This window comes from Urocitellus parryii, chromosome 4 (genome assembly GCF_045843805.1).
Source record: "Urocitellus parryii isolate mUroPar1 chromosome 4, mUroPar1.hap1, whole genome shotgun sequence".
NCBI lineage: Eukaryota > Metazoa > Chordata > Mammalia > Rodentia > Sciuridae > Urocitellus > Urocitellus parryii.
In genome coordinates, this window is record NC_135534.1 from 207,124,407 (window position 1) to 207,145,785 (window position 21,379).

A 21,379-nucleotide genomic window follows, 5' to 3' on the forward strand; every position below is an offset into this window, starting at 1 on the left:
GGACACTCTCAGTATAGGGCACTTAAATCAATGAAAGGTTAAGGGTATCAGGCAAAGCAGGTAAAATCCAGTCCTCCTCTGTACTTGAGTATGCCTCACTGGCATCATGACTTGGTGACTGATGAGAATGGTCCTGATTATAGTTGACCCTTCTTCCCAGTTCACTTGTAAGTCAGACCAGGTGTGACTACAGCGTCATCAACCTTGGAGAGACCCAAGGAACCTCTAAGTGGCCAGGTCCCACTGCAGGGTATGCACCGACCTGGAGAGGCGTCAATTGTGGACAGTGCATGGACTTCCTTATGGAGCTGCTGCCAGAGTTTAGAGCCATTCACAGGCCACACCTGCCTGACTGCTCACTCCCGCCTCCATGTTTCCTCCAAGGACAATTTGATTTTTCCCAAAGAAAAATGGAAATCTCCCCTCAACAAATGACCTGCTCTGGTGCAGAGACTGACGAGAACCTGGCGACTGCTAGAGGACGACTCTCCACATGGCCAGCATGCACGTGGCCATGGGGATGTGGGTGACTTGCTCAAAACGCAGATGTTACACCATGGGCTGCAGCTCGTGTAACAACACGACGTCCTTTGCTAAGCACATTTCCACCTGTTTCTGAAGAACCTTCTATTCTCAATGCACCATGGTCACTGTGGGGTGAAAGTACTAGTAACGAACTTTTTAGTCTGAGTGAGAGTTGCGGGGGCGGTGGGGGTGACTCCTGAGAGGGGGCATCGTGAGGACTGGGAGGACCTGGGAGTCTCTGGAGAGGCTGCTCATTATGCTTGGGAGGCAGCACAAATGAAAGCTGTCAGCTCCCATTAAGACCCTGGCTCTCGGGCTGGGGATGTGGCTCAAGCGGTAGCGCGCTCACCTGGCATGCGTGCGGCCCGGGTTCGATCCTCCAGCACCACATACAAACAAAGATGTTGTGTCCACCAATAACTAATAAATAAATAAATATTTAAAAAAAAAAAAAAAAAGACCCTGGCTCTCTATAGAGCCATATGGAGAGCGTGGAGTCACAGGAGACTAGGGGTCCACCCGGGTGAGCCTCCCACAGAACCGTCACCCTGGACAGCACGTGTCCTCCTTCCACAGCGGCGTCAGCATCTGTGGCTGTGGGTAGGCAACTTCCTGAAGGCTCCTTGTTGGTTTTGTGGAAAGAGTGTCATCAAGTTGTGTCAAATCAGCTCGCATTTCCTCGTGGTTCTAGGAAAAGCAAAATGCTGAACCCTGGGCTATTGATGTACGGACTGACTTGGGGGGAAAAAATCTATTTCCTCAGAAGACGTGTTTAATGAGGCAGCCGGGGTCTAAGGTGATGAATTAGAAATTCAACTAAGGGCATCAGGCTTAGAGGAAAAGCAGGAGCTTGATGAAAAATGCAAGCAGAGAGAGTGGAATGTTTTCGTACACGTTCATCTTCACGCTGACAAATCTCTGTCTGTCGATCATTTTGGCTATGATTGCTAGTTTTTAATGCCATTCATCTGGGACTCTATTTGTTGTGGAATACAGAAAATAAAGAACAAGACAGAACAGCACTACACAACCCCAAGACTGCAGAGCACTCACCTTGCCGTCCTCCGTGTAGACGTTTTCGTTATACCCCTTCACTATTGTTCGGTCAATGAACAGGCTCCTCATGACCACAATCACTCTCAACACCTTCCCCAAGGTCACCTGTCAAAACACAAGCACACACTGAACATGCAGATCACTCCCAGCTGACAGCACTGGAAGAACAACAGTCACCTGGCCAGGCTGCTTCTGAGTGAGGTTGCAGGGGACAACTGGAGGGACATGGAGCCTTTGCCTGAGGCATTCCACAACTCAGGATTTTCCTGTAACCACTGAAGGGTGCTGTGGCCCAGCTCATCTGACCTCCCTGAATTTATCTGTATTTCTGGCTTATAAACATTCTGGGTAATTTTTGCGTATGTTTACTATCTGCTGGATAAAGTATCCACCCCCTACCATCTTAAGATAGACTCATCATCTTTTTCCGAAGGCTAGGATCCTGTAATTCTGGCATTCTAGGACTCAGCGAGCACATTTATTTTCATTCTAGCATGGCCCTATTTATATCCAGGGAACATGGAGAGTGCACAATATGGAGAGTAAGTGCCAGCACGAGGACCCCACGGATGAACCATCTATTTATAGCAGCTGGTAGAAAGTGGAGAAGTAGTACCAAAATACAGTCTGAAGGTAAAAGGAAGTTGCTTGATTTTTATCTCCAGAAAAAGAAACATGATCCTGGAAACACATTTAAGTGCTCTTACTCTCTTAGAACCTGAGCACATATTATGGATTAAAAAACACCTAAAAAAAGTGCAGCTTCATATGTGCCAGGGAGAGGGGAGCCCGCTGCGCTCCCCCCGGGATGGACTCAGCACCAAGAATAGCAACAGCCCCGCCCTTTCTCCAGGGGCTTGGGAAATTTCTGATACTTTGCTAAGTCGTCTTCTCAGTTCCCAGATGAGACCCTGGAGGTAGACCTGATCCAGGACTCATTCAAGGCCTGTGGGTCTGGGTTGTTCCCATGGGGCCTGACATCACAGAATTAGCTGAAAGTTGGCCCTGCTGGTCTGCAAAAGACAAAAGCCTCAGTCCCACATGGCAATCCCAATCCTTTGACAGCAACCTGCTGTCAGTTTCTAGAATTGCCACCTTGGGCCACACTTCCTTATTTCCCTATTTCTTGCAGTTTTCCAACTGGCCGGCCCAGCAGCTGCGGTCCTCTTGCCTTGAGTACTCTTGGGTGCCCATGAACAACTCAATATCTGGCTTCTTCAACAACTTTATTTATTTATTTTTTGTGATGCTGGGGTGGAATCCAGGGTCTCGCTATGCTAAGCAAGCTCTCTGCCACTAAGCTTACACCTCCAACCCCCAGCCCTCCTTCAATAATTTTGAGTGCTGGGTTGACACCTGTTTCCATATGCCTAAACCAGCACAGAACACAAGTAGGGTGAGAATGGGAGGCAACGTATTTGTTTAAATTTAAGGGAGCGCTAATAAACACCTTATTTCTGTGCACACCAGGTAACATTCAGTAGGTTCTTTTTTGAGTGACTGAGAAGTCATTACTTATAAGGATGCCAATAAACCACAGTGGTAGGGTCAGCAACTCTTAAGTCAAAAGCAGCCTACTGTAAGGGAAGGAGGGAGGGGAAGAAAATAACAGGGTCTCGGTGTTGCAATGAGGACCAGGGAGGTGGCCTGGCCCTGGGCTGAGTGTAGGCAGACTTCAAACTTCCTGCAGGAGGGCCACCATTTCCAACTGAATATTTTAACCCTCTTTTGTAAGAAGCATGGATAACTAAAAACTGTTTCTCCAAAACACCAAATCTAGCTGACTTTAATTAACTGTCAAATTGTCATAAGTTCTTAAGTTTCTCAAGGTGGATTTCAGAAACACCCTAAAGACATCAGAAATTTTATATTACAATTTTTTAAAGTTAATTTTGGTATTTTAAAGCCACCTAAGGCTTAAAAAGTGAAAAAAAGTTATTATGCATAACTCTAAAATTAGAGAAAAAAGAAGATAAATTGTTCTTCCATTCAAAGATAATCCCATTCACATTTTGGGGACCTTCCTTTAGTATTTTTATTTTTTAGTTGTCAATGAACCTTTATTTTATTTATTTATATGCAGTGCTGAAAATCAAACCCCGCGTCTCATACACGCTAGGTAAGTGCTCTGCCACTGAGCCACCATCCAGCCCCCCTTTAGTGTTATTTTATTTTATTTTTGGTTGGGCTAGGGATTGAACCCAGGGCCTTGTGCATGCTAGGCAATCACTCTACCAACTGAGCTCTAGCCCCCACTTTAGTACTTTTATTATCAAAGATTTCTGAATTTCTAGATGGTTATAATTAAAACTATATGCACATGGGCTGGGAATGTGGCTCAAGCGGTAGCGTGCTCGCCTGGCATGCGTGTGGCCCGGGTTCGATCCTCAGCACCACATACCAACAAAGATGTTGTGTCTGCCGAGAACTAAAAAAATAAATATTAAAAATTCTCTCTCTCTCTCCTCTCTCACTCTCTCAAAAAAAAAAAAACTATATACACATAATTTCAAACCAGAATTTTACTTAAAATTATGACAGGCATTGCTCTCAACTGCTAGGCACTGTGAGGTGATGTGGGCAGTTCTAGAGGGTGACAGACTGATCTTTTAATCCTTCTCCTGTTGTTGGAATTTAAGTTGCTTCCAAGTTTCCCCTAATAAAAACCCGGCTGCAATGTGCACTTCTGTTAAAAAGCTTCCACTGTATTTGGGGCTGTTTCTACCTATGGTACATTTGCAGACTTGTCATTACCAGGGCAAACAGTACAAATATTTTAAGGTTTCTGAAACCATCTGCCAAACTGCTACCTACAAGGGCAGAGCCAATTAGAATGGTCCACACACACCTTTTTCATTCTGTTCATGCCATTTATGCAAGTCACTGAACAAAAGCAAAATAAAATATACTAAATCCAACGTCTACCCCAACACCAATGTAGTATTTATTTATTATTATTATTTTTGTAGTTGTAGATGGACAGTATGCCTTTATTTTATTTGTCTATTTATTTTATTTTTTTACATATGGTGCTAAAGATCGAACCCAGTATCTCACCCATGCTGGGCAAACGCTCTGCCACTGAGCTACAGCCCTAGCACCCTCCCCCCATGTAGTTTTTAAAAATCCTTTTATTATGGAAGATTTAAAAACATACAAGAGAAAGTGATAGAGTATGAAGGATTCCCATGGGTTCATTCAAACTGCAACAATTACCAACCCCTCTCACCTAGATCTCCTTTTCCCTCCCTATGTTATTTCGCAACAACTAATAGACATGGTATCTTTTTTTTTTTTTTTAAAGAGGAAAGCCATTCTTTTTTTTAAAAAAAATATTTTAAAATCGTAGATGGACATGATACCTTTATTTTTTTTATTTACTTATTTTTATGTGGTGCTGAGGATGGAACCCAGTGCCTCCCATATGCCAGTGTTACCACTGGGCCACAACCCCAGCGCATGCTATCCTTTCTAAGTTAAATAGTTGCATATATATCTCTAGAAGGGCCCTGAAAACAGAAGAGCATAACCATGATGCCACCCCACACCCAAACAAAGCCTCTCCGGTATCATCAAGCACCCAGTTGAGCCTATTCAGATTTCCAGTCTCATCAATGTCACTGTTATAAGTTTGGATATGAGGTGTCCCCCAAAAACTCATGTGAGAGGCAATGAATTTTCAGAAGTGAAACGATCAGATCATGAGAGCCAAAATCTAATCGGTAGAACTAATCCACTTGAATGGATTAACTGGGTAGTGACTGAGAGCAGGCAGGGTGTGACTAGAGCAAGCAGTTCCCTGGGGGTATGCATTTGGGGTCATGTTTTGTCCCTGGTGAGCAGAGCTCTCTGCTTCCTGAATGCCATCTCCTGAGCTGCTTTCCTCACCACTCCCTTCTGCCATGATGCTCTGCCTCACCTTGAGTCAACCTGTGGAGTTGGCTGATCATGAACTGAACCTCTGAAATGGTGAGCCAAAATCAATCTTTTCTTCCTCTACGTTGCTCTTGTTGTGTCTTTTGGTCACAGTGATGAAAACAATCTCTTAAACAGTCACTTAAAATTTTTTTGCTTCTATTGAGATCCATATAAGGTCCACAGGTGTGACTGGTTAACACATCTCTTAAGTCTCGTCTAAATGGGAAGGCTCCTCCCTCACTGCATTTTATTAAAGAAACTGGATTATTTTCTAGAGGTTTCCCATCTGGATTTGCTGGCAATGTCCCTGTGGTGCACTTTAACATGTTCTTTCTTACTCTGGGCTTCCTACAAACTGGCAATTAGATGAGGCTCAGGTTTGGTTGTTTGGGGCAAGACCACATTTGGGGCTGCAGTGGTTTGTGGACCATCAGTGCCGTGATGTCTTGCACTGGTTTGACTTTTACCATCTTTCAAATCCACCAAACTCTATGAAGTTTGTCAATTTTTATTTTTCACAAAGCCAGAAAGGAGCTTTGTGAAAAATAAGGGCCCTGCAGAGGCACAGAACTAGGGCTTTCTGAATGTATAACATGGTTGTGGTGACACCATGCAGAGTTTTGAAGGCTTTGGAATAGACACACAAGGAGTTGAGATTTGGCTGTGCCTCTGGGGAGCTTGGCCCTGATCCTCACGTTCTTTCAACGTCAGCTTCCTCCATCTCAGAAAGGCTGGGAGGAGTCCCATGAGATGATGCCCTGACGGAGGGGACAGCACAGAGGAAGCGCTCAGTGGAAGCTAGTGTCACTCAGCTGGAGTCCTTGTTTGCACTTTCCTGAGGTGGCATGACTTGAAGCCAGTTAATATCACGGCTGGAGCCAGACCTGCTACCAACTCCATGTTGGTGAACCTGCCACTTATCTTCCCTTCTGCTGTCATAGCTGGCCGCAGGGTGGCTGGGGATGGGATGGTGGTGGTGCTGGGCCCAGAAAGTTGGGCAGTACTGTGGGGTCTGATGAGTGAGTGCCAGACAGGAGCATGCACTTCTGCAGGTCAGGCATGCGATGCTGCCAACACTGATGCGCCAGGTTTCGCTGACCCCAGAGACTACCACTTGGTGTACAGATTATGTGCCTGTGCTTTTGCAAGTGGTTCTGCCTTGCAGGTGCCATATCCAGGCAGTGTGCCCAGGGCAAGTCAGATAGCCGCTCATGCCTGTTTGCACAGCTGCAAAATGAAATGCAGAGGGGCCAGATGAGGAGATTGAGAGGGGGTCCAGATCAAGCACATCCTGGGGCGAGGCACTCAACAGAGCCTCTGAGTGTGGTGTGACAGGGCGGGAGACCCAGCCCTCTGGCTGTGCCATCAAGATGAGCTCCAGGCTTGTTCTGCAGTATCCTTTCCGCACCAATGTCACTCCACAGTGAGTCAGATCCTCACGACTCAGGAATGTGCAAGTTTCTAGTGTATGGGGATGCCAGGTTGTAATGACCTTGGACTTCTGACAGACTGATATGACAATGTGTCACAGAAGGGCCAATGGACATCTTTCCACAAACTAGCCAATGCTACCATGGTCAGAAGCAAGATGCCCGCTGACTGTTATGGGTTGGATTTTGGCAACGGCTATGGGAAGCCACAGATAAACGCTAACACCATCTGGTAATGAAGCATGCCTGCTGTTGCCAAGGCAACACTGTTCTAGACTGAACTGCACATCTCCTGAGAGCTCATCACTCTTCCTGCGGTGGCTGGTGCTGGTGAGTGTTCAAGTGGCATGCTGTACAGAGTCAAAGCGAGCACCCTCCTTCCTGAGCAGGCAGTCGGTATGTCCCCACTTCCTGAGAGTGTGTTTGGAAGTGCGGACTGCCAGGCCCTGGCCAGGTTCTACCATCAACAAAACACCAACACAGAGCTGGGTGTGGTGGCCCATGCCTGTAATCCTAGAAGCTTGGGAGCGTGAGGCCAGCCTCAGCAACTCAGCGAGGCCCTGTCTCTAAATAAAATATAAAAAAGGGCAGGGGATGTGGCTCAGAGAACTCAGAGGTTAAGTGCCTTTGAGTTCAATCCCTGGCATGACAAAAACAAAACAAAACAAAAACCCCAACACTTCTTATGGTTGAGATGTTACCCCTGCTGGTAGTGCACCTCCAAGGTGAGAGAAGCAGATCATTCAAACCCTTATTCCTTCCAAGGGCAGGCTGACCAGGGCAAAGCACCTACAAACTGAGCAACACTGTGGCCAGGACCCAGGGCGGTGTGCTGACCAGTGCTGAGGGGCCCAGGTCCAGACAGCACCCTGCCCTGGTAGGAAGCATGGGTGTACAAGCTGAAGGTGACCACACAGGGCCTGCCACCCTGACTGGCTGCATGTCTGGGGCCTGCTAGGGGAGGGGATATATCATTTTAAAAAAGAAGCTGATTATTAACATAAAGCCAACCACAATGCTGTTTTCCACACACAAGCAAGGCAAGACTCTGATGTGCAGGCGTCCTTACGGGGTCTGCTGTCACTCAAATGATGTTTTTCAAAGTGAAGGTATAAAAAGAAAAGAAAAAAACAAGAAAGAAAGGGGTGTGAAGAGAGGCAGGAAGAGACCTAAAGGAGGTTTAGGAGTGTTTTTTTTTCCATGCAGTGTCAAGAGGCTTCCCTAAGTGCTAGTTCTGAAGGGAGAACAGGCCACGGCGAACATCTCAACTAATGTCTGCACCGCGAGCCACTAGCCTGAGACACTGAGTCAGAGGAGTAGGTAACTGTGGCACTGCAAAGGATTCAGAAAACCATTTCTCCCCAACTCTCCCATGTTTTAAAGAGGTAAACTGAGGTCTAGGGATGTCAAAAGTATCAAATATGGCCCCTACCTTGAAAAAGGTGACAAAAACAACCAACGTGCCTGAGGTAAGTGGGGGCACCTGAGCGCTGCACCAGGGGGAATCTCTAGGGAGAGGGCATTAAGAAGAGGAGGCTTGGATCAGGGTAGAGATGGCTGTATAGACGAGCTTCCCTGCTCCTATGGACACTCCTCCAAGAGATGCTTTCAGATGTGGCCTGAAGAAAGCATCAGGGGCACCCTGGTTTCTCACGGACTCCTGGGGTCTCCCTTCCAAATTACACAGCTCTCCCCCTTTGCTCCATAACAAGGACAGGGGTGTGCTCAGGGGCTGTGGCTTTCTCCTCTAGGAACTAGGGATGCTGTCCAAGCAGGGCTCTCAATTCCATTCTTCTTCTTTCTTTTTAATATTTTTAGTTGTAGATGGACACAATGCCTTTATTTTGTTTACTTAGTTTTATGTGGTGCTGGGGAGCAAACCCATGGCCTCACACATGCTAAGCAAGCGCTCTATCACTGAGCTACAGCCCTGGCCCCCTCAATCCCATTCTTAACAGAGGAAGCTGAGATTTCCAAAGCTTTGAGTCCAAGGTGTCTGTTTTTCAGGGCAGGGCCAGAAGCTGCCTCATGCAATTTCCCCCGCTCCTGCCTGGCCCCCATGATTCACACACAAGCAAGGGTGACCAGACTCCAGGGCCACTGAAATGTTTCAGCCACCAGCAATCTTCCCTGGCACTCTGCTAAATGGCTCAAAATCCTGCTCTGCAGCACCCCTGGATCCCCTCACAAATGGCTTTTTACATGCACTCCTCACCTCACCATAAGATTCTAATAAAGTACCTACTTCATCTAATTTTAATGTTTTTTTTTTTTTTTTAAAGTCAGCGTGTGGAATTCTGCACAGCTGCTGGTGTGGTAGCCCTGGAGGAGCTGGGCTGGGCAGAACTGTCCTCTGAACAGCAGCTTGGGAAGCTGTAGTGGTGACAGGCCTGGGAACTCAGAGGCCTGGGAACTCAGAGGCAAGGGGGCGGGAATGTTGCCTCTCTTGGAAACCGAGACCCGATGGAGCCAAAGGCTGGAGCCCCAGCAAGGCTGAGGCCCAGAGGAAAGACTGTCTGCTGGGGGTTAAAGAGGCCACTGGACCCTGAGGAACACCGTAAAAAGAAAATGGGGCAGTGTGACTTGGAAGCACTGTCACACAGAAAACCATAGTTCTTTTGTGCTCAAGGCCGCTGACTTTGCTGCTCAACAGGGGGACCCAGGGATACCTCTGCTGACAAAATGTGACACCCTGTGAAGCAATTCGATGTGGAGAAGGAAGCAAAGCAGAGGCGACTCTAAGAGCCCAAGCCTGCTTTTCCTTGTGACAAGGGCCAGGGAAAAGGAGGCTGCCTGCAGGTTCTATCCACCTACAAGTCAGGAAACCACTCACCAGCGGGGCAAGAGCAAGAGTCATGGCCACAGATCTAGAGAAAAACAGGCCTGAGTTTGTCTATGTGACGGCAGGCAAGCCCCATTTCCTCATCTGTGGACCAGGAGAATGACTGTCACATGGCAGGGGCTCAGTCAGGGCTCCTGCAGGGCTTCTCTTCATCACAGGGAAAGACAGCATGGAAAGAGGCAAGAGCCAGGGCTTCGGAATCTGAGACTTCAGTTCAGATTCTCCTATGTACACATGGAGCAGTGTGGCTGGGGCGCAGCCCAGCGGCCTTGACCTCCTCAGCTCCATGGCAGAATCCTCTGCAGGACGGCACAGCTGTGCTACCAAGGGTCCAGCACGTCACGACTGGTGCTCACCGCACAGCAGCAATTATTAGTATCACTGCTGCCACTATTTTTAATAGTTCCTATACACCCTGCCTAATAAGGTTTATTTTTCATTAGGTGGCTTATTTCATTGATGAATAAATTGGAATCATTTGCTAATGAGCCATCAATGTTCGAAATCCGGGCACTTCTGATTTGCCTTAACTCAGTCCTCTCTTCTCAATCCCAACTGTCACGGTTTCTGGGAAATGTTCTCACAGGGGCGCATCTATTTGCCAAGTTTCATGATAACGAAGGATTATAAAATAATTTCCCATTTTATATTAAAAATTAAAAAATGTTCAGATCTTGTCTTCCCCACAACAAAAATCCACACACAATTATAAAGAAACAAAAAGAACAGAGAATTTGCTTCCTGATCTTGGTTGGTGCTCCCCCTGGGCTTCCCTTGCAGTGTTATGCAAAGTCCCCCCAAACTGCCACAGTAAAATTCAGTCCACTTTAGTTTATAAAGCATACATTCAAATCCACACCCAAGCCCTTTGAGGGAAAAGGTGTGTGCAGGCCTAGCCACACGAAAAACAGCGCCATTCTCTAGGGACCTTACACAGGCAGGCGGGACACAGGGTAGCTGGCAGAAGGAGCACCTGCCGTGGTTTTCTTGAACATCCTAGAAATACCCAACAGCTCTGAAGAGGAGTCTGCACAGGTGAAGTCACCACACAGGACACTCCCAGCTCACAGAGACTACCCGGTGCCCGGGGCAGCAGCTGTTTTAGTCAGCCTTTTCACTGCTGTGCCCAAAAGGTCTGACCAAAACAATTGTAGAGGAGTGAGAGTTTATTTGTGGGCTCCTGGTTTCAGACGTCTCAGTCCACAGACAACCAGGCGCGAGGTGAGGCAGGACATCATGGCAGAAGAGTGTGGTGGAGGGAAGCAGCTCACAAGATACTCAGAAAGCGGAGAAAGAGAGACTCCACTCACTAGATACAAAGTTTATACCCCAAAGGAGACCCACCTCCTCCAGCCACACCTATCACCTTCAGCTAATCCCACCAGGGGATTAATTCACCAACTGGGTTAAGGCTCTCACACCCAATCTCTCTTCTCTGAACCTTCTTGCATTGTCTCACACATGAGTTTTTGGGGGATACCTCACATCCACATCATGACACATGGGTACCAGGCCCAGGGCATGACACAGTGGCTGGGAAAGCAGGCCCTGCCCAAACTGCTTAAGTCAGTAAAACTGCCTCTTTCTAGAATTTGGACAGGAAAACATGAGGAGTAAATGGGGAACAAAAAGGAAGAAGCCATGCAGACAGAAGGGGAACAAATAAGGGATGGAGAAAGGCAGGAGACGACAGACGTACACTGGAAACCTGCACTGCCCTGGGCTGCAACAGGCTCGCCTGCCTGTTCCTTTCCACCTTCCACCTGTCCAACCAACACCTATCACGTGCCCGTCATATGCATGCAAGGTGCTAGGCCCCACAGAGATGAATGAAGCAGACGTCCACAAGCAATGGCCTAGAGGAGCCAAGTGGCCAGTGCGTGTATAAAGGAAGAAATCTAAATTGCAGAGTTAGTAAGGAAGAGAACAAAGGGGGCATTTTAGAAATGAATGTGAAAAGTGACACCTTAATTGGGTTGTTCATCTGTTAGTTCCCTCAAGTGTTCACGTGCCAGGCATTGCAGTGAGGGCTGCCGATGGGATAGTCAACAAAGCTCTTACAACTGGACACCCTGGGGTGGTGGGCAAAAATATGTACTCTTCTGAGACTCCGAAGACAAGAAAGCTGGGCAAGGGGGTTGGTTCAAGTTTGGCTGAAGCCTCCTGGGTAAGACCAGGGTAGTCCGGGGCAAATGTGGGGTAGGGCAGGGTGGCCCAGCTGAGGAGGGGCAGAAAGCAGGTCAGGCATGCAGGGGAGGCTAAGGAGGGCCAGGCAGGTAGGAAAAGCTTCTGGGGCTCTGATAAGGGGTTTGGTCTTGCCTGGTGATGTGGGGGGTTTCGACATGTCTGACGTGTGCTTTAACAAACAGCCCTGGCTGCTCTGTGGAGGGGTCAAGAGAGGGAATGGGGAAGCCCTGAAAGGGGAAGACGGCAGCTCCAAGTGGCATGGTGGTAACAGGGAAGGGAGAAGCCAGGGCCTGCCAACAGCCAGCACCTGCTGAGGGACTGGGTATGAGAGGTGAGAAAAGGGTTTTATGGTTTGAACACAAGGTAAATGGTTCTGCCATTTACTGAAATGAGATGAGAAAGAAGAAGGGGAAAACGGGAGGGGGAATCACTTCCTTTGAAATACGAGTGGCTGTCAGATCGGACCTCATGGCTGAGGGCTGGCTAGAGACAGTTCCACTCAATAAACACTCCTAACAGTCAGTCCTGTTTCTCAGTGGCCTGCACCCTGAGCAACATTCGTCCAGGCTAAAAGGAGCTTGGGATGCTCTTCCTGGAAAGAGTCAGGCTCAGGAACTGCAAGGGGAGCGGTCTCCATAAGAGGCTAGGCAAGTCCAGGCAAAGGTGGGGCCCACGCACCCACTGCTTGGGTTAGGATGACACCATGGTGTCCTCTGGGGTAAACTTGAAATCCCCATTTCTTTTGTTGATACCCTGTTAGGCAGCACCTGGCTTTTTAATCTCATCGGTAGGATGTATGCCAACTTGACCTTGATGTAGAAAATTTTAATTCAAATCAATACACGGACAAGGTCACTTTAAAATCCAATTAATATGAATGGAAAAATATGCCCCACAGTTCTGTGAGCTGAAAATGGAACAGTTGCAAGTTAACAACTACAAGAGAGACACCTACACAGCCCTGTTTGGATTCTTCAGTGTTTGATAATGCAGCTATCTGCGTCCTTAAATACATGTGGTAGTCAGAATATCAAAAAAAAATTTTTTTTTTGCTTCTCTGTATAGTGACTTAAAATTAAACCAAATTTGCTTGAAGAAAAATATAACACACCCATACCAAAAACTGAATTTCTATGACCCAATTGTAAATAAATTAAACCCTGGACTTCAACCCACCTAGGAATCCCTTGAGAAATCTAAGACTTTAATATAGTTTGGATACTAGAAATTTGCATTTATAAAGAATGCATTTACAAAACTGTTTGCAATGATAACCATAACAGAAGGGGAAACCAGGGCACAGAAATTCTGTAAAATCAGGATTGAAGATGCTTCTCAGATCTACTACTTCTACCCATGACTTTCATTCAATTAGTTTGAAAATTTACTTAATTATCTTATTGATTTATTTTTTGGTGATTGGGATTGGACCCAGGTCTTTGCAAAACTAAGCACATACTCTACCACTGAGTTTTCACCCCCAGCCCTGTAAAACTTTATTTTATACAAAAAATGAGAGCATTATGCAACAAATGATCGGAATATATTATTATTAGTGGGTTCCCGTGTGTTCTCTTGGCTTTTGCTTCACTGCTATCCAGAGTCTTTCCTACCTTTAAAATCAGGTTAGAATAGAATATAATCAACTAAGCATCCACCTAAAGACAAAATTGCTTTGTTACTACAAGAAGCAACTGTTAATTTTGTAAAACTGGAATGAGATATTTTAGGGGTACCCAAGAAATATCATAAACCTATTTCTCAATTTATTTCATACTTGTTTCCGTGCGCCGGCTGAAGGGCCTGCTGGGGCTGCTCTATGCTAGGAAGGCCACAGCCTGCACGCTGCCTTCAGCTCCCCAGGGACCCTCCAGGATCTGGAGTCTGCCTGGCACGGGGCTGAAGCAGCTTCCCACCTAAGCACCTGGCTAAGTGTGTGTGTTGACTGTTCACCTCTACAGATAATGCTGCTGTGACAAATTAAAAGCAGCCCAACTCTGCTGCCTCACACAAGAATAAGCTGCTGCCTTGCATGCACGAGGTCTGCCCCTGGCGTCCGAAGGGTGACAGGGTTGTCCTGCACTCCCCTTTCTTTCCAAACCCATACAACCAGCACCTCGCCCCCTGCCCCCACCTCCAGTTACCGCATCTGCTGCTAGTTTTAATGCTCTTCACATACTCATTATTCTTTAATGATGCCTGTTTGTAAATAGCAAGACGGGATGCAATTAAACCATGAGAGGCTAAATAAACACACATTCTAATTAGGATCTTTACAAGAGATTTTTTTTCATGTATAGACTGGAATTTACCTTTCATTAATCTAACTTAATTGCAATAGTGCACCAATAAAGAATCAACCCGAATTAAGTGCTCTAAATGATTTCCCCATATTAAAGGTGAGCGAGTGAGTCTTCCTTTGGGTAACAAGACAGTCTGCTGGAGGAGGGACTAAATGGGAGATCGGTGCTACTAAACCCTCGGAGGATTGTGGCAATGCGACCTAGATGCTGGTGCTTCCAAAGCCAGAAGTTAACAGGGTGGAGGCCGAAGGTTGGAGCTGCAGCCTCAGCCCTCTTGTCATCAACTCTGCTGGCTCCCATAGCAGCAGACACCTCTTCTTAGAGCTGTCAACTCTCTGTCACTAGTTCCAAAAGACAGAGAAAGGGTTTGGCTCCATTGGTTCAGATGGCTTCCTGCTCCTAGAGTAAACTTGCCTGGAGCATGTGCTGTGCAGCGAGGCAGTGATACTTCTGTTGAGAAGGACATTTGTCAGGGCATGTTCTGACCCTTGACTCCAGAAGACATGAAACATCATGTACATGTTGGGCTGGGGCTTGGTGATAGAGCACTTGCCTTTGAATGTGTGGGGCATTGCGTTGGATCCTCAGCACCACATAAATAAATAAAATAAAGGTACTGTATCCATCTACGACTAAAAATTAAAAAAAAAAATTTAAGAAGATTCTGTACATGCAACTAACCTGAAGCACAGTAAGATGGCCTATCAACATTAGATGCAGTCTTTTAGCAAAGACCTCAGAGCAACTAACAATTTATTCATTCAGCAAACACTAAGACCTTCTAGGTGGCAGGTGCTGTGCCAGGGTCAAGAAACTACTGTAGGGAAAATGTTACTCAAGCTAGAACCATTTCTGTCATTTCTGTATTTTCCTTGTCTTTCTTTGGCTGCAGCTGCTAATCACCTGTCACCCTCCTCTTTGTCAAATATGGAATGCACAAACATGCAGAGGCCTCACCTTCCCTCTGGCTCCCCAACTGAGACAGTGACACCACTGGCTTGGAACTGACAGTTTTGAAAAAGCCAGGTCCTGCAAAGTCCAGAGGGGTGAGGTTTTTAGCCACCCTGGGGAGCCACCCCTACATTAAACTACATCATCCAAGTAGTAATTAGATGCTTGCGTTCTTCATTTTAAGGTAAGTATTTGAAGCGTTCTCCACGATAACATATCCCAAAGTGTATTCTGTGAAAAGGGGTCTGAGGGCAAATATATCTGGGAAAGTACATGAAATGTTCTTCTCTTGAAGACTCAGTTTATGGAGAAAGTATAATCAAGGCTTGGAAAAGGACTCCAACAAAGGAGACTGCTTAGTTTTGTTTAACCAGTGAATGTTTCCTCAACTTACTGAGCATGCTAATTTCCTTAAGAATTAGTGTTTTTTTTAAAAAAAAGATGTGTTCCCACTTTGGGAAACACTGTTATATTACTATCGGGAAAGAAATAACTTGCCTACCAATCAGTCACCAGTACCTGGATCCCATTTTCTCCTCTGCTGCTACACCTGACCTCATTTACTCCCTGCAGATAGAGGCAGGACAGAAATGCTGCTCTCCTGCCCTTATTCGAGGGCCTGGAACCCACTGCACCCAGTTCCATGTGCAACAGACCAACCGAGGCTCCAAGGATAGGAAACGGCTCCCTGACAGACTGTGGTTAAAAATTTATCAATCCCAAGATGCTTAAATGCTCCCAGTTCAAGAAGTTTCAAAGATTCACTCTTAAATTCATTTTTATGGGTACATTACAAGTCTCTGAAAAACCCAGCTTTGTAAAGTACCACCAACAGCTCTCACTTAATCACGCTGGTAGATCATATATAAAAACAAAACAGAGCTAAAAAAAAACCCCTTCCATGTTAGCGAGCAGATGTCGAGCCCATTTGCAATTAATACGACCCACTTCCATACAATCAGACTGCTTAAAATTCTTGGAACAAGATGTAAAAGTTAAGATGCAAATGTTCTGATTTTAATGAGAATGAATGGAAACTATAAAATCCTCTCTCCCTTTGAGGGTAAGTACAATCTACATATAAGTCCCAACTGCACACTAAATTTATCAGCAAAACAATCATTTGATCAAGCCTGTGTGGAGGAAGAAAATAGAACCGGGAAAGTCTGCAGTATTTTCAGAAAGCATTTTCTACCAAAATTAAATTTTATCAAAATGCTTTTTCTTTTAAAAAGCTTAAAAAAAGCAAAAACTCATTTCAACACTTTCCCCCCAGTCACCTACACGTTGTAGGAGTTTCCTGTCTTTTTAAGATCTGTGCCACCTTTTCCTGGACGGCAACAGAGGTGACAGAAGACCAGGATGCTGGCATTCCATAGATTCCAGCTTTGCTGCTCAACCTGAGTCTGTTTCCCACCTACACAATGGTGACAGTACCTTCTGCTGAAGGTGTGGGGGGGAGGGGACCAAGGAGATAGCACATGGTAAAAGGCCAGAGAGTTCCACAGGCAGTAGGTGCAGTAGGGGCTGCAGCAGCTGCAGGGTGGCAGGGCAGACTCCTCCCTTTCTCAGGCTTGGCAGAATCTTGTCCTTCCTTGATGGCCCACCTTGTTAGCCTCTCTGGGGGTCTGTATTTCCAGCAGGGCAGTGTTTCCTTCTCAAGGGTGGGCCCTGCTCAACTCCATTTGGATGGGATACTCCAACCCCGTTTGGTCCATCAGGTTTGGGGTGAAACTGATATTTCTAACTAGCACCCTGGCTGGGGACAGTTCAGTGGCAGAGCACTTGACCAGCACGTGTGAGGCCCTGGGTTCTAACCCTACCCAACATTGCAAAAACAAAACAAAACAAAACAACAAAAAACTAACCAGCACCCAGAGCAGAGTTGGAATCCTCTGGACATCAGCATGGCGCCCAGTTCAGGTCAGCACAGGCAGCCTAGGTTGAGGCCAAAAGCAGCCTCTGAAAAACTGCCTCGCAGCACTTGTTATAGCACCTGTCTTCCTACTTCCCGCCCTTCTTTCCACGACTCTCAAAAGAGTGCCTCCTCTGTGCCAGGCACAGTTCTAATCCTTGAGTAGAATTCTATTTTTCTTGGGGAGCACCCAGTCAAGGGGGGATGTACTCATGCATGAGAGTAGAAGGGCAGGGACCAGGCACTGACTCTCCTTTTATCTTCTGTGACTGGCACAAGCCCTGGGGAAACCAGGCACTCAAAAACATTTGACAACAACGAACAAAATCAAGATGGTAAGACTTCAAAGTCACAGCAAAATTCTTAGAGATCTGGCAATGCTCAGAAACATTCAGAAATGGGAGGCTGTGTAGTGCAGCAGAAAGCATGTGCACTAAAAGTCAGACTGACAGAGGCCAAACCTCAGCTTTGCTGCTCATCTGCAAGGGGCCAGGGCAAGTCCTTCAGCCTCTGCTCAGTACTCTCTGAGGGCTAGAGCAGGATCACACTGCCAAACAGTACATTCCTTCACCTGGTAAGCACCTGGGGGACTCAACAGCGCCAGGCATTGTTTCAGGCTCAGGGAATACAGCTGTGAACAGAGCAGCTGCTGACCTGGAGCCCACATTCTGGGGTGGAGACTAATAATACAGTGGAGACCAGTAGCTTCTGGGGCAGAAGAGGACATTCAAAAGAGCTGCTGCAGTGTAGAAGATCACAGTGCCAGAGGCACAGAGGGGAGGACATGGCAATACCAGGGAAGAAAGGGTGGCAGCCAGACTGGGGTGGGGGGAATGGATTCTGGATATATTTCAAAGGGAGACCCCACAGAATCAGCCAGTAGATTGGCTCTGAAGTCTGAGGGAAACAAGAGGCAAGGGCAACTCCCAGTATTCTGGCTAGCGTGTCTGGTGGTGTGGCCCAGTGGCTGAGTGCCTGCCCAGCGTGCACAAAGCCCTGGGTTCACACACACAAATTCTGGTTTGGGCAACAGTCGGAATGATGGAGAGGCCAGCATGGAAATCAAGTGGCAGCATCAACAGGCAGATGGGTTTGGGCTGAAGCCCAGGGAGAGGCCTGCACTAAGGGTATAAACCTGGTGTCATCAGCAAATAGGACAGTTGACCACGGGATGCACGAGGTCACCTAGGAGGTATAAACAGGAGCCCCAGGACACTCCCACATTCTGGGGCGATGACGAGGGATCTGCAGGAGACTGAAAAGGCATGGCCAAGAGGGAGGAGATCTGAACTAACTGCAACTGAAACTACGATCTCTGGTTGGAGGCAAACTCCCAAACTGAAACCTCATACACCACTGTGATGGCGAGAACTGGAGACACATGGACATGCTGTAAAATAAGGACAAGGTGTCACCGCACAGGAAGTCAGGATGGCCACGGGCAATCTCGGCTAAAACACCACTCAAGAATGGGGGAGACCCATGTTTCCCTCCTATGTCTACAGAAGGCCTCACGTTGCTTACACAGGCCGACTAGTGGAAATGGGGTCTGCTTCTGTTCACCATGTCTAGGACCGGCAACTGACAGGTAGTAAGTGCACGAAGGAGGCCTACAAAATCTTCCCGTCCTTCACCAAGAGACACCACTGTGATCCCCACTCCCACTGCCTGTCCTGCTGGCCACAGTGCCCTGGCTGGCCAGGAGCTGACATAGCAGCTCTGCCGGGGAGGACTGCTGTCAGCTCCCTGTCACAGAAGAAGAAACGGTGGCACAGAGAGGAGTGATGATGCAATCACTTGGTTAGAAATGGCCAGGCGAGAATCGGAACCTAGGCTGCCTACAATTCCCTCCGAGCTGGGTTAACTGTGGTGACGGGAGGGAAGACGGGCAGGACTCCCCTTGCTATTCACAGCACCGTAGTTCTGTTAGTGTGCGTTAACAGCCAGTGACAGAGCTCATACAATTAATACCACCATGGCTCGCCCTGGTGGAGATACACTCATCTTTTAATTCAATTGCCATCAGCAATGGACTGTGCATGTCACTTTTATTAAAAGCCAACAACTGTTTTATCTCAATATATGGACACAATGAAAATATTAGCTGGAGGGAAAATCAACTGTGTAGACTGGGATTAAGAAATAAAGTAACTGTGACTGTGGGTCGGAAAAGCAGAGGCCCCCCACCCCGGTCTGTGCCCTGGGACAGCACAAAGGTCTCAACCAAGTTACTGAACGGTCCTTTCCTTCTAGAAGCCCTTTAGGATTCGTCTGATATTGTTTGGAAAAATACCAAGATAAACTGCCTTTAGAGTGGTTGAAGATTTAATATAGTTCTTCAAGATCTCAATTACGTACACGTTTGGTCTATACGGTGTAAATCCGGGCTAATGAGATTCAATCGCTGTGTATAAATCTGAATAAGGACAACCTGATTGTCTAAAGACAAGAGCAGTTTGGGATTCTGTGTTAATCACTTTTCAAAACAAAGATTATGATTCAGGAAGAGTAACATCACTTTGCTGAACATTATTGATTGCATTCCCCTTGGTGCTGAGAGAAATGGTCCATTTGGTCTAGCACAAACTCTGAAACAAGCTGCAAGGGATCCAAAGAGTCGACTGAGGAGTACCACTGTTCTGCTAACAAGATCAACAACAGTAATTCACATTTTCTCTTTGTCCTATGGAAATTATGAAGTCCCAAGAGAACCCTTCTTTGCAACGTTCCCTATGTCCAGTACCAGAGGCTATGCAAAGCTACATACTGGGGCAGAATACAACAGACTGACAGGTGACTGGCAGGTCCCAGCACTTTCCCTCTGGGATCTTCATGAAGACTTTGTGTACAGCACTGTAGGATACTGTAGGCATTGAAGCAAAGCCATCCATTTAAGATCAGTCCATGACACTTTTGTGCATGGTACACCTTGTCAATGTAGGCATCAACAGGGCTGCAGGGGAGGCCCCAGCCTGGACCTAAGTGCAGGCCTCCACAGAGACGGGCCACAGGCAGGAGAATTACAGGTACAAAGTACAGAAGAGGCTGGGTGGGGAGTCCCTAGGGGACCCTGTGGGGCCTAAGGGGCTTCTAGAAACAAGGAGGTATTTTTGTGATGCAGACACCAGACTTAATTATAAAATGACCTTAGGGGCTAGGGCGGGAGCTGATGGGTAGAGTGCTTGCCTAGCATGCATGAGACACTGAGTTCGATCCTCAGCACCACATGAAAAACTAAAAATAAAACAAAATAAAGGCATTATGTCCATCTACAACTAAAAATATATAAAAAATGAAATTATAAGAACATGATGAAGAACCAATGCCGGGGTAAAAGGTTAATTCTCCTATACTTTATAACTTTCTGAATTCTGTAGATATCTAGCTACATCACTCAATTGCTAGGCCAATTAACTGCTGTCTAAACTATAACCTTGTAAGCTTAGTTTTTAGAACTATAGCTCTTAGGGAGATAAACTCAAGTCATCTTGAGTTACTGCTGCGTGTGGTGAAGGCCACTTCAGGATAACACTCACAGGTGTTATACTGTTTTTGTTCTACACCTGTGAATGACTTATCGTAAATTCCCTGTGCATGGTCTTTGGTCAAGTAGGCCAAGAATTCAAACCCACCAATGCTGTAATGGTTAAGAAATGATGTCAAATTTCCTATAAAAGCTTCATGTAACTTCAGCTCGGGGCCCAGAACTCCAGCACACTACCTCAACTGTGACCACCTGCGTAAATAAACCTGAGTTCTCCAATCCTCCAAGTAGTGCTTGGTCTCTTGCTGAGTGTGCTTTCCATAACACTTTTGCTTGTGGCAATGACTGAGGAGAGCTAAAGTGTCCAGTTACACACAAAGAGGAACTGTCCCCTTCGAAATGCCCCTAGTGCCTCTGCTGAGAAACACTGGAGAGTACTGGGGCACGGGATGGGCAGGGGAGAGACAGCAGATGAGCCTGTAAGGTAAGCTGAAGCCAGGCTGTGACGAGCATCCAAGCTGCCCTAGGAGGGGCGGCTTCCTCCTACAAACAAGGGGCCAGCAGAGGGAGAGTACATCTCTGGAACAATGACTCTAGTGGAAGATGGAGAGGAGGCAGCGTCCAGAAACAGGGGCACCAGGAGACCAAGGACAAGGCGGGGGCCAGAATTCAGACAGCAGAAGAGCAGTGAGGACCGGGCAGAGGCCTCCGTGGAGGTGCGAGGTGGGCCTGGCTGCACGCTGGGGAAGCGAGGGGCACCGCAAGTGG

General features: G+C 46.9%; 1 protein-coding gene across 1 annotated transcript in view; it reads right to left on the bottom strand.

Annotated features, from left to right (window-relative positions):
- Med27 (mediator complex subunit 27) overlaps window positions 1-21,379 on the bottom strand; it is a 188,326-nt gene that overhangs the window by 26,322 nt on the left and 140,625 nt on the right. The window contains exon 5 of the mRNA XM_026395548.2: window positions 1,579-1,686. Coding sequence (XP_026251333.1) covers window positions 1,579-1,686 — 108 coding nt within the window. The remainder of the gene's footprint in view (window positions 1-1,578; window positions 1,687-21,379) is intronic.